The 14,959-nt window shown below is 33.3% G+C and overlaps 3 protein-coding genes across 4 annotated transcripts; 2 read left to right on the top strand and 1 right to left on the bottom strand.

Annotated features, from left to right (window-relative positions):
• Positions 1-546: 546 nt before the first annotated feature.
• Bma-mig-22 (Uncharacterized protein) lies at positions 547-4,883 on the top strand (the record flags this gene model as incomplete). 2 transcript variants are annotated; one of them, XM_043076958.1, is made up of 12 exons in its annotated part: positions 547-741; positions 999-1,244; positions 1,446-1,645; positions 1,837-1,939; positions 2,012-2,121; positions 2,232-2,433; positions 2,517-2,618; positions 2,787-2,993; positions 3,240-3,457; positions 3,586-3,781; positions 4,083-4,304; positions 4,563-4,883. In XM_043076958.1, 12 exons carry the CDS (start codon positions 547-549, stop codon positions 4,881-4,883), a joined length of 2,322 nt encoding a protein of 773 aa, XP_042932892.1. The 2 variants fall into 2 exon arrangements, with proteins under 2 accessions (XP_042932892.1, XP_042932893.1); XM_043076959.1 differs by lacking the exon at positions 547-741 and having other exon boundaries at positions 1,080-1,244.
• A 1,001-nt stretch (positions 4,884-5,884) lies between these two features.
• Positions 5,885-8,802, top strand: Bm5331 (Uncharacterized protein; the record flags this gene model as incomplete). The annotated part of the gene is made up of 6 exons (XM_001900304.1): positions 5,885-5,957; positions 6,102-6,370; positions 6,825-7,416; positions 7,675-7,730; positions 7,914-8,078; positions 8,503-8,802. The coding sequence occupies 6 exons, from the start codon at positions 5,885-5,887 to the stop codon at positions 8,800-8,802; spliced, it is 1,455 nt and encodes a 484-aa protein (XP_001900339.1).
• A 1,892-nt stretch (positions 8,803-10,694) lies between these two features.
• Positions 10,695-14,654, bottom strand: Bm5330 (Uncharacterized protein; the record flags this gene model as incomplete). The annotated part of the gene is made up of 3 exons (XM_001900303.2): positions 10,695-11,623; positions 11,769-11,945; positions 14,432-14,654. The coding sequence occupies 3 exons, from the start codon at positions 14,652-14,654 to the stop codon at positions 10,695-10,697; spliced, it is 1,329 nt and encodes a 442-aa protein (XP_001900338.2).
• Between the last annotated feature and the right edge of the window lie 305 nt (positions 14,655-14,959).

Below are 14,959 nucleotides of genomic sequence, written 5' to 3' on the forward strand. Positions count from 1 at the left end.
TTAGCAACTTATCCATCGACCTGGCGAATATAAAATAGCAGTGTATTGAACTGATGGAGAAGAGGATTGGGAAGTGAAAGAGAAGTTGAAGGAGTTCAAATAAAATGAGAGGCAGAGTAGCAAGATGATAGAATTCCCGGATAGCTGCGTCGAGTGAATAAGAATCACAAAGTGTGTGTGTATTTGAAGGAGACGCAGAGAATGGTAAGGTTATGATGTAGCGCAGAGGTTGGATGAATTCTGTGAGGGCAATAGAGAGTGCTCGCAAATGATGAGAATGTTGGGGGAAAGGAGAGGAAAGGGATGACTGAAGAGTGGTGGGAGAGATTCCGGGTCCGTCTTCTCACGTTTTTCTAATTCTGGGGAAGTGTGTTCTGGCCGAGTGCGCTTCTTATTCTAGCTGCAAGGAATTTTTGGCTTTTCTTGCACGTGATTATACTCAGTCAAGTGTATAACATTCAATTGACCTCATTTAACTCAATATATTTATGAGAATTCTCGAAGTGAGAATTTGATAATTGAAGGTCACAGATTACTGGGGGATCAATGATGCCTGGAATGCGTGCGGGTATATCACTTACCTCGGGTTTGGTACTTGGTGTACTCTTGTCAGTACTATTATTTCTACCTGACGAACTGATCCCTCCAAAAACATCGGACGAGGAGTTACCAAGTGAGCACTGGGAAGTTATCATCAAAAAAGTCGCAACTGCAGCTAATGGTCAATTTCAGACCCGGAAGGTTGTCTTTATTGATAGTCATTATTAATTTATAAATATTAAAGTTTTGTGATGAGTTGCAGTAATGACTTGAAGTGAAGCACTAATCGAATATGCATAACTTGAAAATGCAGAATCTCATCTAGTATGATGGATGGGAGTTTGAATTGATGTACACTGTCTGGATGTGTGTCCTCTATAATACGTTGTTACGGATTCAAAAAAAAAAAAAAAAAAATTTCTTGATGTTATTTCTTGAGCCACATTAGTTTGTTTTAGATTGTTAGAGCTGGATTTGCAGCAACTGAATTGGGAATACGGGACAAAGTTGTGGTCCTCATTCTCGGACAGTCTTCATTAATGGTCGCGTTGAATGCATCCATCGGTCGGCATGTACCTCACTTACAGCTTTTCGCTGATATCTCTCGTATCGATAGTGACATAGCCAGTCTTCCCAATCTCACACCATACAGATTAAATGGACAGCACTCACACATACCAGTTCTCAATCTTATTTTTAATATGGTCGGTGTTGATTATCGACAATGCCATATACAGCATAATTCATACTCCACGTTATTACTTATTACAAGAATGTTTTTTCGAGCCTATAATACTGTGAGTTGGAAATTGAGTCGAAGTGTAACAATTTTCTAAACTAAGAAACAAGGTAATTGCTTATTTTGGCTTCCAGCGTCATATTTTGAATTTCTGTTTAAATTTTAGACTATGCACGAAAAATTTGACTGGTATTACGTGATACCTGACACGACATACGTAAATCCATTTGAACTGATGCGATTTGTTAATCACGTGGACTGGAACCGTCGTGTAATTATTGGTGTTGGAAGTGGAGACGATTCAAACAGATGTAGTTTGCAAGCTGGAATCTTACTAACAAATTTTGCTATGCAATCGCTTATACAGTAAGAGATAGTCCAATTCGTTTTTAATTTCTTCGCAAATTTCAAATTAAAATAATTGCACTGTTATCTACAGAGTTAAATGAACGATATAACAGAGAAGTTGGTAGCAAAAGGTAAATTCCACTTCTATTATTGTCATCATTAATTCCAAGTAAGTGGCTCTTAGTCAATATTCAAGCACTTCATTACAGGAACAGAAACTTGTGCAGTTCCATATCCAGCCGTTCAGATCACAGTGCATTCGAGCTATGCATTCATCTTGCAACAAATTTGTCGTGCACCAGTTACTACCAGGTTTTTATTCGAACTCAGTATCTTCTGCTTTGTCATTTTTCTTTACATCATTATTTTTGTTGATTTTTTCAGAGTCAAACATATCACTGGTGGAAAGTCAATGGATTATCTGAAAGCGGCAGTGGTACAGCAATACATGATACTGTTGGGTGGTGGGCATCATCGTCGCAAAATTTTAATCGGTAAATTATTCAGTTTCGAATTTTTCATTACTGCGAGTAATTTTATTCCATAGATGTATTATGTTTCGTGTGAATTCAAAAAAGAGTCATAAAGGCTTGGTGTTTTTCAGATCACTGAGTGTTTCACCTTTGCTTTCGGACGTAGATGCTCATGCGCTTCATCAGCATTTCTTACATGTCGAATTGAATCGTACAGAATATGAAATTGGTCGCTTATCTGCTGAAATTGTTTCATTATCGTATGATATTAATGACGGTCCGTCACAGCCTGCTGGTTTACCACCATATTCAAAAGCACCAGATCGGTATCAGGTCTTTTCTAGACCTTTTTTTACATAGTTTAAATCAGTTTAAGCAATCTAGTGCAAAGATAACTAACTAAATTTAATTTTCAGGTTCCGAAATGGCATTTCTTTACAAACACAGAAATTTTCAAAAACGAAGCGAATCAAAATGTTTACGCATTAACTGGAGATGATAAGTTGGATGTTGAAGAAGTTTGTTACTATGTGTCAGGTTTATACTTACATAGTTCCAAGTCCAATAATTTTCATCAGAATTGACTTAATTTGCATTTCTCCTTTGCAGTTTGCTGAAAAGCCAAAACCTCTTGGTTTTGGCTTTTAATTCAGATTGATTTTATTTATAGACCAGTTTTCTTTTAGATAGTTGCAGCAGCTCGAAAATTTATTGAAGAAAGTGATGAAGGAAGTGATGAAGAATTTTTGCAACTTCGAAATGGCTATCGTTTGTTTGATCCATTGCGGGGTATGGACTATATTGTAGACTTGTTATATCGTAACAAATATGGTGGTAAGGTGCATCGCGTTCATCTGACCCGAATAATATCTAATAATCAACTTTTACAACAAGTAAGTTCTTTGATGTTGATTTTTTTTTTATGCTTTTTAAAAAAAATTTGTTGATTAATTTTACTGTGTATTTTTTATTATTGTGTGGTTTTTATTGTTATTTCATCACTCATATTCTCCACTTCTATTATTTTCATCATTCATATTCTCCATTTTTCCGGCTTTTTTATGTTAAAAGTAAAATTTTTGAATAATAATAGTAATAGTATTGAGGAGTTACCATATCTAAAAAGAAATATTATTGAGGTACCTTATGTAAAAGAAGATACTGATTTAACAATCTTAATACCGCTTGGATCAAATGATGAAGTGGGCGCTGTTCGTCGACTTATAGCTCATTATGTGAGCCTATGCCAGTCATCAGTTGGTGATAACCGACAAACCAGATTGATTGTGGCTGTACGTGGTGTTGATCCTTTCGTCATTCGCCTAATTAACGATGATATTATTGAATTAAGAATACGGTATTTTGAAATTTTTAATGTATGTTAAGTCTTTGTTCCTTACAAAACAAAAGTTCTGGGAATTAGTTTCTCAAAATGCAAGAATTTCAACTTATTATTGCGTCTTATCATTTGTCTCATTTTTTCAGGTGTAAACCAGCACAAACAGAAACTATGTTATTAATATTGAAGCAGGATAGTCATCCGATTATGGCAGCGGCAGCACTGGATGAAGCTGTTGATCATTTTGGCCAGCAAATGATGTATCTGTTGTTATCTCCGCATGCTGACATTCAGCATGAATTTCTTGATCGAGTGCGCTTAAATACTATCAAACATTTTCAAGTAGGGAATTTTAAGATTGATATAGTAACAATTCTGATAATATGTATTTGGTACACTATATCTCTTCTATATTATGAAACCTCGTGATAGTTCTTCTATACACAGCATCAGCGATTAGATGCTTTTCAGAATAATATGTTTCCTTAGGTGGGATCGCGGTGTGTTTCATATGGGTAACCCGTTATGTGTAGTCGCTGCGATAATATTAGATGCATTTGTAACTATCAACTTATAATTCTCATTTTTTATGATTTTTCATGTTGCTGCTTCTGCTATCAGTCAGCTTATATCGTTTTTGAAGGTATTCTTTCCGCTTCCGTTTGTGGAATATCATCCTCGAATTGTGAGCGCAAATGAAGCACTACAATCAAAACTGAAAGGCCTTAACGTCGAGAGAGCTCACGAAATGGGTGACACTGATCAAAAAGCCCGATCACTGGAAATGAATGGTGCAGATACATTTATGAGCAAGTTCCGTGATGCTACTTTTAAACGAAATACACGGCCACTTATTGTTCATAAGGTGGGTTTGATGGACTGATAAAGTTGACATTTTATGACTGTCATATTTTTTCGTAAGCGATTGTACTGTGGAAGGTGTAGAGTACCGAATTAGTTTGGTCATGAGCAAAGAAGCCGATTAAAGCAATTGAAATATCAATCTGTTTAGATAGAGATCGTTATGGTGTGAACTCGGTTCACTCTGTTACATACATACATACATTTTTTTAGCAATGTTTTGAAAATATTGTTGTGGAATAAAAATAAGCAAATATTTCAGGATCGAGGTCACTTCGATCCCTTGGATTTTTCTGTCTTTTCTTTGTACGGTGCAGATTTCATACAAACTCGTTCACGCTTGAATAGTAAATCATTGCTGTTAGATTTGTCATCACTGTTTCTTGGTCATCAGAGTATCCACATGATGCGAGCCATTGAGCCAGCTCTGCGGCTACGGTACCACAGTCGAGTTTGTAATCCGGAATTAGTGGATACGCACTATGCTCGTTGTTTACTTAGGCGACGTGAAGGACTTGCTTCTAAGGCACAGTTAGCTAATTTGTTGCTCAGTCGGAAAGCGAGGAAGATGGTAGTTGTTTAAATTGATGCTGTTAAAACAATCTTCGGAAGTCTTTTTTATCTTTTTGAAAAATATGTCATTGAAAATTTTGATTTTTACTCATATGAAAAGTTATAGGCGATATATCAGTTAAATTCTTTGAAGAACAACCTTAATATTCTTGTTGGATATGTTGTTTTGGAGTACTTTCGTATGTTTTTTTTTCGTAAAAAAGTTAAAAAAAATTTCCTTCTGAACTGATTAATCTGTCTGCTCATTTTGTAATGTTTATATTTACTCAAAATTTGCTAATAATTGTTGTATTAGTGCTCAATTTGGTTGTGTTAATACTTTATGAACTTTCGTTTCAGTACCCAGCTGTACATTCTCATCTGTTATGAAGTTGAAAGACGTGATTTTTTTTTGCTTGCGTGCAAAATAACTGTTATTACCAGTTGTTTTTCAATTCCAACAAAGTTTTTAGCTGTAATGAACTTGTTTTTCAGCAAATAAGGTCAGTAAGATTACTTGAATTGTTTGCATTTCATATCTGAGAATCAGTTTTTTTTTTCAGCTGTATCAAAAAAAGTGGAAATTTCTGTTACATTTAATGAAAAAGATAACCCCCTGTAAAGGAAATCCTTGTTAAATTTTTTAGTCCATTTATAAATGCGTAAGATTAAACGTATGTATGACTTTTATTTGTTAATTGACTATTAAAGTTCTTTTATTTGCTTGTTGATTTCAAACGCGCTTTGTTTTTTCATGTGCGTACTTTTCTTTTCTTTTTTTGCACAACACATGGATCTGTTTTTCTTTTTTTTTAAAGCAATGACAGAATATTTCTTCTGATTTTCTCTAGCTGACATTGTTATGACTAAGGACGTCAGTAACAAATTTATAATTTTGAAATGCCCTGCATCACGAGTTGCTTGACTGATTGCTATTTTGAGGACTTTTATTGATAGCTATATAGAATATTGCAGGTTATCTTCGTTAGGAATGCAGTCTTAGTGACTTTTTGCGACTTTAAGGCTGCGTTTATGGCACATATTGTTATGGGTCGTGTGGAATATACTGGTACTAACGATATGTTTTCTGGAAGAAGTGGTGCAGGTAAAATTCTTTATTATCAGTTAATGATAGCTATTGTTTATAAAGCTTAGGCTTTCTACGGATTTACTATGTTGTGGACATGCTTCAATTAAATTGAAAAACCATGTGGTTTAAAACTTTTTAAATCTTATTGCTCACGTTTAGGTTTTATAATACAAAATGGGGGCGTTGTACCGCCATCACTTCTCCAGGAAAACCGTGTCCCTCTTTTCTACAAGGAAGCTATTGCTAAGTGTGGTGCTGCAAGTCAGTCGCAGTTACCTGATACTACACTTGTTTGTAATCTAATGGTCACATCATGCCTTCCGCGGGCTATACTCGGTAATATATGGTCATTGGTGAATAGGACCATGCCTGGTCAACTTACGCGACAAGAATTCTTCTCATACTTAGCACTTATTGCACTAATACAGGTAAGCTTTTGTTGTTATCGGTTTCATTTTTTTTATTTGGATTATTTTGTTTCGAACAAAATAATGCAGTATTTAAATGAACAAGCCTTCTCTTTTGTTTTAGTTTTCATTGGTTAATTTGTAATGACATTTTTAACATTTTTAAGACAGTAGGAACCTACATTGCATAGACTCGACTCAAAGAAAAGAAAGTGGTGGTATAATACACAAAGGATTTTTTTACTTGGTGTATAAATTATACATAAAGCAAAGAAGGGTTGGGTGTATTTAATGTATTTAGGATGTGATTGTATTTGCTAATATGTAAAAAATTGATTACAAATAAGTCGGGAAACAAAAACCTTCCGAGTCATTTTGAGCAATTTAATGAAAAATATTGATTTAGCAAAATATATGCATTGCTTTTTTCCTAGTTTTAAATTTTTATTGTCTCTTTTTGACGAAAATTTTCCAGAAAGGCCAACCATTATCGGCTTTATCAACAATGTCTATACTTCCAATTCCACATTTGCAAGCATGCGCGCCATTTGCGCAGCATTTGCCTGATGGAGATATTTTTCAACAGCAGGGGTTTTGTCAAACTGTACAAAAAGCTTCTGACTTCTCGGGGGTAGCAGCAAATCTACATACAGTAGCAACAAGCGCAGTATCTCTTCTCGCAGATATTGACTTTTCCAAACCAATCGGTAATTCAACGACAATATCCGTTACACAGATTCCTACTTCACAATCATATCCATCAATCAGCACTGTTAATACATCTCATATGGATAGTTCTGCTTCGGAAACTCAAACTGCGATCGTTCTTGCTTCAAATCAGTTTTTCGATATTACGACTGATTTGAATAATCACTTTCTCTCGAAAGATATTTGCCAATTAACAAACAATCCTTTGAAAAATTCTGGATCACCGGGTGACATTATGAATGTTGTCTCTAATATATTGAAGCCAAATCCACAAACTACGCTTCCGGAAACGATTCCTCCTAGTGGTAATAGTTCGACAAATATTAATATGGATAAAACTGCAGGAATTCTAGAATCAGGTACGAAGTGTGGTTTTTCTTATTCATTCAAATTCCTAGTTCTTATAGGTTACTTAATTTCTAATTTTTCATTCCTTGTAACAATATTCATTTTTTCAGACAGCAAAACTGTTAGCACCAAAAAATGAAACTAAATGTGAATAAAAGTAGCACTAGTGTCTCATCGAAGCTATTCATAGTTCGATTATTAAGCTTGCTAGAATTTTGTTTTTATAAATTTTTTTTCCTAATTTCTGCAAAATTTTTTTATAATTTCAGGTTTAGACGTTTATGCGAGCATGAAATTGATAACCAGTGTGAGCGAAGAGAGAGAAGTATGTTCGTTTGTTTTATTTTACTGCTTAGTTTTACTTGATTTTTTTTTTTTTTTTTCGACAATTTTAATTTTATTTGACCGTTTAGTTTGGATTATAAAGAACAAATTCCATATGACATAAGTAACGAAAAAAGAAGAAAAATAATTTTATCGAAATTGCTGTTAAGCAGATATTTTGTAGGAAGAACGTCTTTATGTTTGGCGACGTTGCATTGAAGAAGCATATGCATTGCTAAATGATGCTGATTCATTACTGCCTTGTTCAGCAGCGGCATATATTGCGGAAATCGTTCTTACTGATCGTGGTTCAAGATACTTAAATTCACTTCATCAAATCTATAAAATGGTTAGCAGTTGGTACTTTATATATATATATATTTAAAAATTGGAAGAGAAACAGGTGTCATACTCCTACCCTTTTCAACAAACTTATTTTAAATATGACTGATTGCGTAGTTCTCAAGGTAATGGTGAAAGTGAGATGGATTTTAGATAAATGCAATCCATCATTAAAGGAGAGAAGTTTAATATGAAACGAAAAAGATTACGCTGTGCTAAGAAGAAACTTTATTTTTAAAGCACTCGGTATTTACTATTCGTAGTGTAAAATGATAGGATAATTGGTTGAAGAAAATATCGAAATCACTTTGAAAATGAATTTTTAGAGCAGTAGATATTAATTTTATCATTTTCTTCAGTTTGGCAAAACAATATAATATAGTGAAACATTTCGCTTCTGCGGTAATTGTATTAATGAATCATTTTTGCAGACATTAAGAATACGGAAAGGGAGAGTAGATAAACTAGTTAAGCAGAAAGAATTGCTTTATAAAATCGACAAAATATGGGCTCGTCTGGAATATTTTATAGAGGAAAGCATTAATAATGAAGATGCAAATCAGCTAGCAGAAACAGTCAACAAAACCATTTCTTCATTATGTGGTATTTGCTTGTTGCACATTTCCCCAAATTCCATACTTGAATTTACCGGTACTGTATACCATAAGCAGTGTGCTAATTTATGGATTAATCGAGTCGACTCGTTTCTACCTAAATTGAAAGAATGCTAAATTTCTCAGAAATCTGTATAATTCATTCTAAGTTTTACTTTATTTGGTGAAATGAGTTATCGTAATTACTTAGACACTCCTGTTCTCACTTTTATCTATTGCTAATGTGAATTTAGATCAGCTGATTTTATTTCATTTGAATCAATTGGCAAGATAGAGAATTTGTGTATTTATTATAATATTTTTAGGTTGGTTGAGAATGCAGAAATTATAGTTACTACTATTATTTTTTTGAGAAATATTGTAGTGGTCTGATATAACGCTTCCTCTTTTTTTTAACATTCTGCATAGTGCCTTTCAACCGTTTTACCACTTACTGCACCACTTATTGTGTTTCCCAAATTGGTTGAAAAGATCTGTCATATTCCATATATTTACCTATGGAATCTTTTCCTTTCCTGTCTTTCTGCTTTACCGATTGTCATTGTTTGAAGATTTTTTTTTTTTTGATATAATGCATTACTCATGAAAATTAGCACTGTCCCCAAGTTGGTAAACGAAATCAGGTCATTCAAATGGAAAAAGGTAGAAAGTAACTGCTACAAAAAGGTGAGAGAATGTAACACTATCATTTCTTCTGCTTATTTCATCGAGTTGTAGTGTCACCGTAGACAGCTAACCTTTGTTTAATTTTTTACATGACATGTAATTTGTCGACCTATTATTAGCATGTATTCTCTTGTTTAAAAGTAAATGGCTTGTATAATAAAGTTTTTGACACCCGAAATATTTTTTTATTTTATTCACCCATATAACTGATATGGTAAAGATTTCATTTGAATTCTGACCAGTTTTTTAAGCCTTGGTGAATACATACATTTAACTTCTGGACCCTATGAAATAATGCTTTTTTCCCAAAAAAGAGTAGGATTCTCTCACTGAAGTAAATGCAACATTACCACCATACATAGCATACCTAGTTTCGGCTGTGTGAAATTTAATTTCTAAAAAAAAGAAATACCAAACCCTGAGTAACAATTGTGATTTGTCAATTCTATATTCCCAGATGTTTTAGTTCTCAGAAAATTATGGTTGAAATGTTTTCAGATTCCAACTTATCTTTTCAAGTTTTTTGGTAATCAAAAAGAAAATGAAAGTATTGGCTGAAGTGGGAAGCATGCTAACTTAATACTAGATATTTTCTTTTTTTTGATCTCAAAATTAACTATATTGGTGTTTTCGAGAAATTTATTGCGCAAATCTCAACCCTTCTAATTATTTTCATTTTTGTCTTCTTTTTCTATCCGCTTTTCCTGCTTATTGCTATCACTGAAGAATATCATTTACATCAATCAAACTATAGGTGGAATGTCGCCCTTTTATGTAGCATGGAGCCATATCGGTTCAGTATCAACGATTTCTCCTTTGTTTTCTTTTGTGCAGAGAGAGACGGAGGAAAAATTAATACATTTTCCACAGATTAGACAATAAAATACAAGCTAACAAAATTACCTTAGATAAAGGAAAGTTCAGTTACTTATTCATCTCAGCTTCAACTTCAGATAATTGATCATTAGAATCATTTCTGAAAAATTGACAATTTACTTGAAAAAACTTATGAGGGGTCACAGCTGACATATATGTACATTAAAAGAAATATATCGTAGGTATACAGGAAGTTCGATAATCACTTATCTGAAAGATTCCAAAGAATTCCGTAATTTTCATAAGACAGAAACATTTTCAACTCATCATCTTTTGATTTCCTTATTGCATATTCATGCAAAGAATTTTCAGATGCCTTTTTGTATTTTAGTGCTATTAGAGATTCGGGATAATAGTTATTATCCTACGATCAACACCTGAGATTTCATGCCGAATATTTCTGAATCACTTACTTGTAATTAATGCATACTTTCAGGAATCAATTTTCTTATTTTCGGTAATCCGTTTTACTTTGGTCCTGAATCGACTAATGTTTCTTTATCTTTAAACTTATCTTCTGAACTTTTTAAATAATGGTCATCCTTCGGTTCGCTATCGTCATTAAAAAAACTAAATATTTTGTCAGGAGTTAATGATAATGATAGTTTTATAGGAGAAATAGCAGGATCAGTAGTCATAGCAATGGGAGTGGCACCGTATAATTCAATAGAAAGAGATGCCTCGCATTTTCCTGGTCCTGAATTATTGGAAAGCTCTTCTCCTGTCTCATCTTTATTTTCGGAATTCGATTTTACATTCATTTTGATATGATTCGTTTCGGAAACAACTGAAAATATTCCTGTTCTGTCATCTTGCTCGATTGATCTTGAATAACTGCTTATGTCTATTTCTCTCCCTTCCGATTCCTTATGCAGAATCTGAACAATCCTATTTTCTGTTAGACTGTCTGTTCTTGACACTTTATTATTACTTTTGTATTCTGCAACTTCTTTTGTTATAATCTCCTCTACAGGTATTGATCGTGCAGGAAACAGTCTTGTCTCATCTTCAATTGTGCTAGCAACCAATAACTGTCTTTCCTCGATAAGTGTTGCTTCTGGTTTCGATCCCTTATTAATAGCAGATGCTGGAGATAATTTCGTTGACATTTGAGAAAATCCAGTTTTGGTAAATTCTTTTTCTACCGGAGCTTTCCTTCCACTCCCAGCTTTTTGGCTTTTCTGCTGTCTGTCTTTAGCAACAACCTTTTTCATCAATTTTGCTTTATCGTTCTCTGATTCCAGGTTCTTTTTCACGAAATCCATGAACTTCTCACTTCTTTCTTTTGACTGATTGGTGGATATTAATGAACGTGTGTCTTTCTTGGCTACCATTCCACTTGGCTTTTGCGTGATTCCATCGATTCGTCTTATCTGAACATCCGTTGATGCACCTACTGAAAGTTATATTAATACTACAAAAAATGAGTATTTGATTGACAATTCAAAATGAGCTGAAGATTTAAATTAGTAGGAAGATTTGTCGGTGAAAGAATGTGAACAAACTATTTGAATGGAGAAAAAAGAACGAAGGGAAGAAACCTGTCTTGGAGCGTGATATTGGAAAAGTTGGTGTCGTGCAAGATCGTCGCCCAACTTGCGGATAAATTCTATCATATTCTTTTGTTACACCGCATAAATGCGACAAAATGCGTGGTGTTGACGAGCCAAACGCGAACGTTCCACGTATCACTCGATCTCTAGAACCTTCTCGACTTCCTGCAAGAAACTTGAATTCAGAGATGTTTGCACATATCTTATTCTCTTTTCAGTTTTACTAAGCGAACTAATTAGTAATTCTCAACTGTCTAAATGGAAGAATAAATGGCAATCCCTCACTACTTTTATTATCATTTTTTGTTTAACAGTCCATCATTATTTGTCAACACTTTATTGCCGTAGCTGTATATGCTTCCAAAGCAATCTTTTAGTAGTTTAATATGTGAAATTCAGGTTTTGGGGCGTTCAGCAATTTATTATTCGGTCCCTCTTATTTATCGCATACATTTTCTCACTTACCATATGTCAGTTTTAATATTTTTCTCCTTCTTGCAACTTTTACTGCTGATATGGAAAAGTGAAACTAGGATGTTATCAAATAAAAGACGAGGAAAGGAGAAATGCCCTCCTTTGAAGTATTTGAAGGAAGGTATTCCTGCTTCTTTGAAGTTAGAAAAAGAGAATAGCCAGAATAGCCAATTCTTCTGTTCGGCTTTCATAAGTCTACAAAGAGAAAGATCCATTAAAGTGATGTTTGAGACGCATTGTTTTAAAAGAATGTTTGAAATAAGAAAAATTATTTAAAACTTAGGATTTTTTGATGCTTTTGGGATTAAAGTAGAAATAGCATTTTCAAATGGTATATTTTCATAAAAATCTGTGTTGTTTAATTTAGTATTTTCTCAGAAAAGGCTGAACTGAAGAATAAAACTAACACAATTATTTACATTACTCTCAATCTATGCTTTCAGATTTCTTGGTATTCTTGAAATATTAGAGATTTTTAAAATTTACGTTCTTTTTTCTTGCAGTAACTATTGGATTTTGGAAAGAACTGAAAATTTTGGCTCATCAAATAGCTAGAAAGATTTTAGCTCGTTTCACCATCATACTGCATAATTTTTTCTTTAAAATGCGGAATAAGTATTCTTTTTCTCTTCTACAATTACGAATAAGTAAATATTGATGGAAATTATAAGGAATACATAGGCTTGTCTATTTTTCCAGTTACTTCCATGGCCATCTTCCCTTTTTTCTCATCATCATTTTTGAAATAGGTAACATAAAATAAAAGAATCACTGATAGAATACATGGTTTCTTTGGCCTCGAAATTACATAGTAAACTTGTTTTAGTACATGCAAAACTTTCCTGCAGTCATTTGTTCTATTTTGAGATATCAATGTGACAGTTTTGGTAGCTTCTAAAACTTTTCTAATGATATTTGGCTTAAGTTTCTAAGCCTTATTAGAAAATCTTACATCCTTCAGTATACTATTAGCATCCGAATTTTGGTGAAGTCATTTGTCGAATTTTTCGTAAAAGCCGTATGCTTATCACGATCCTATTCTTTCTTCACTTTTGTCTTTTGTTCTTAACTCTATGCTTCGGGATTAAATAACTCTAATTTATTAGTAACAGTAATTAGAATGATCAGTAGGTGTGCAAAATTCAAAGTCAAATACAAACAGTTAAAAGTTGATAAGATATGAAAACTCTAGCTTTTCCGGAAGAGCATCAGTAAAAATATAATTGTTTCAAGACATACCATTGATAATGCCACTACTAATGTTATTTTGAATTTAAACATTACCAAATGATATACTGCTGAAATAACAAATTTGTAGTAGTGTTCGGCAAAATTGTGGGCCGATTCTATAATTGGAAGCAAAGGATCAAGCTTTCTATGTTTTAATTAAATATTGAAAAGTCATGAAGAAAGTAGTAATATATGAAATATATTGGTATTTATAAGGGTATTATTTTTCCAGAAAACTAAAAAATTTATTAACTGCATCAGTATTTGAAATCGAAGTGCATTCAAATTTCAGATTTGTAAATTTGTATGATGAGCTACTTTGCTAACGCATAATAGAAACAGTAGAGAGAATGATTAATTTTTTTTATAAATGGGGACAGATGTTTTTAAAGACTCCGGCATCAAAGCCAATAATTTGCAAAACTTTAAGTTCCCAACTTTTCGGATAAAGAGAGTCTCAAAAACTAATAAAATCTCACTCTCTTTTGATATTGATCACGAAGATACATAGAGTGTTAAATTTTCCAAAAGAATCCCTACCTACTTTAATGTGCCTTTATTATGAATCAGAACTACTGTTTCATTTCAAATTCGCTATGCATAAAAAGATATTAATGTTCACTTTCTAGAAAGTAATCTATTTTTAGTCAGTTAGAGAAATCTGCCTGAACAATTTCTTGCTATGTAAGATAGACATAATCTAAGACATGTAAGCCAAGCCAAGTAGAAGAAGAAATATAATTGCAATTATGAAGCAAAGAAACAATGCAGTATATCAACCAAATTATTGAAAAACAAATTTAGTCTGGAGGGAGATGGGGTTGTTAGCTATAGAAAAACGTCCTCGACAGATGATTATCTTATATGTCAAACTATTTCAGTGGAGTAATAGTTGGCTCATATAATACTTCTAAATTACTCGTCCTTGAATCTAGTTTGTCACTTACCTGATTGGTTCCGGGTGATAGATCGTGCCTGTCGCATGTAATACGATAGCGTTTGGTCCTTAACCTGTTTTATTGGCTTCATTTTTGAATCGTATTTACGTATTGTTGGTATGCTATACATATAAGAGAGATCACGTGGTGTCGACGACCCGAATACAAATCTTTTCTTCTCGTTATGTTCCACCGGTTGTTTTCTATAGCCATTTGATAGAGCGTTGGCCATTCTCGTTCAAATTCAAGCTTTATTCGTTATGGTACTACCTATTAACTGTTTTTTGATAATTCTATAACTCAAACAATAAAAATGTGACAAGTCTATTTCACTTTTCTTTTCTTTCGGACATGAATACGAATAAAAAATTTGTTTTGGAGGATAGCTACTTCCATCATTAACTGGATTATTTCGGGTCAATAGATTTTGGTTAGTCTAAAATAATGAAGTTAATCAAACAAATAGTACCTTTTTCTCGAGAAAAGAAATTAAATTTCTTTAACTCTAAAGAAATGCTTTTCTTTCCCTTATTGCGC

Source organism: Brugia malayi (genome assembly GCF_000002995.4).
Source record: "Brugia malayi strain FR3 genome assembly, contig: Bm_v4_Chr1_scaffold_001, whole genome shotgun sequence".
Taxonomy (NCBI): Eukaryota; Metazoa; Nematoda; class Chromadorea; order Rhabditida; family Onchocercidae; genus Brugia; species Brugia malayi.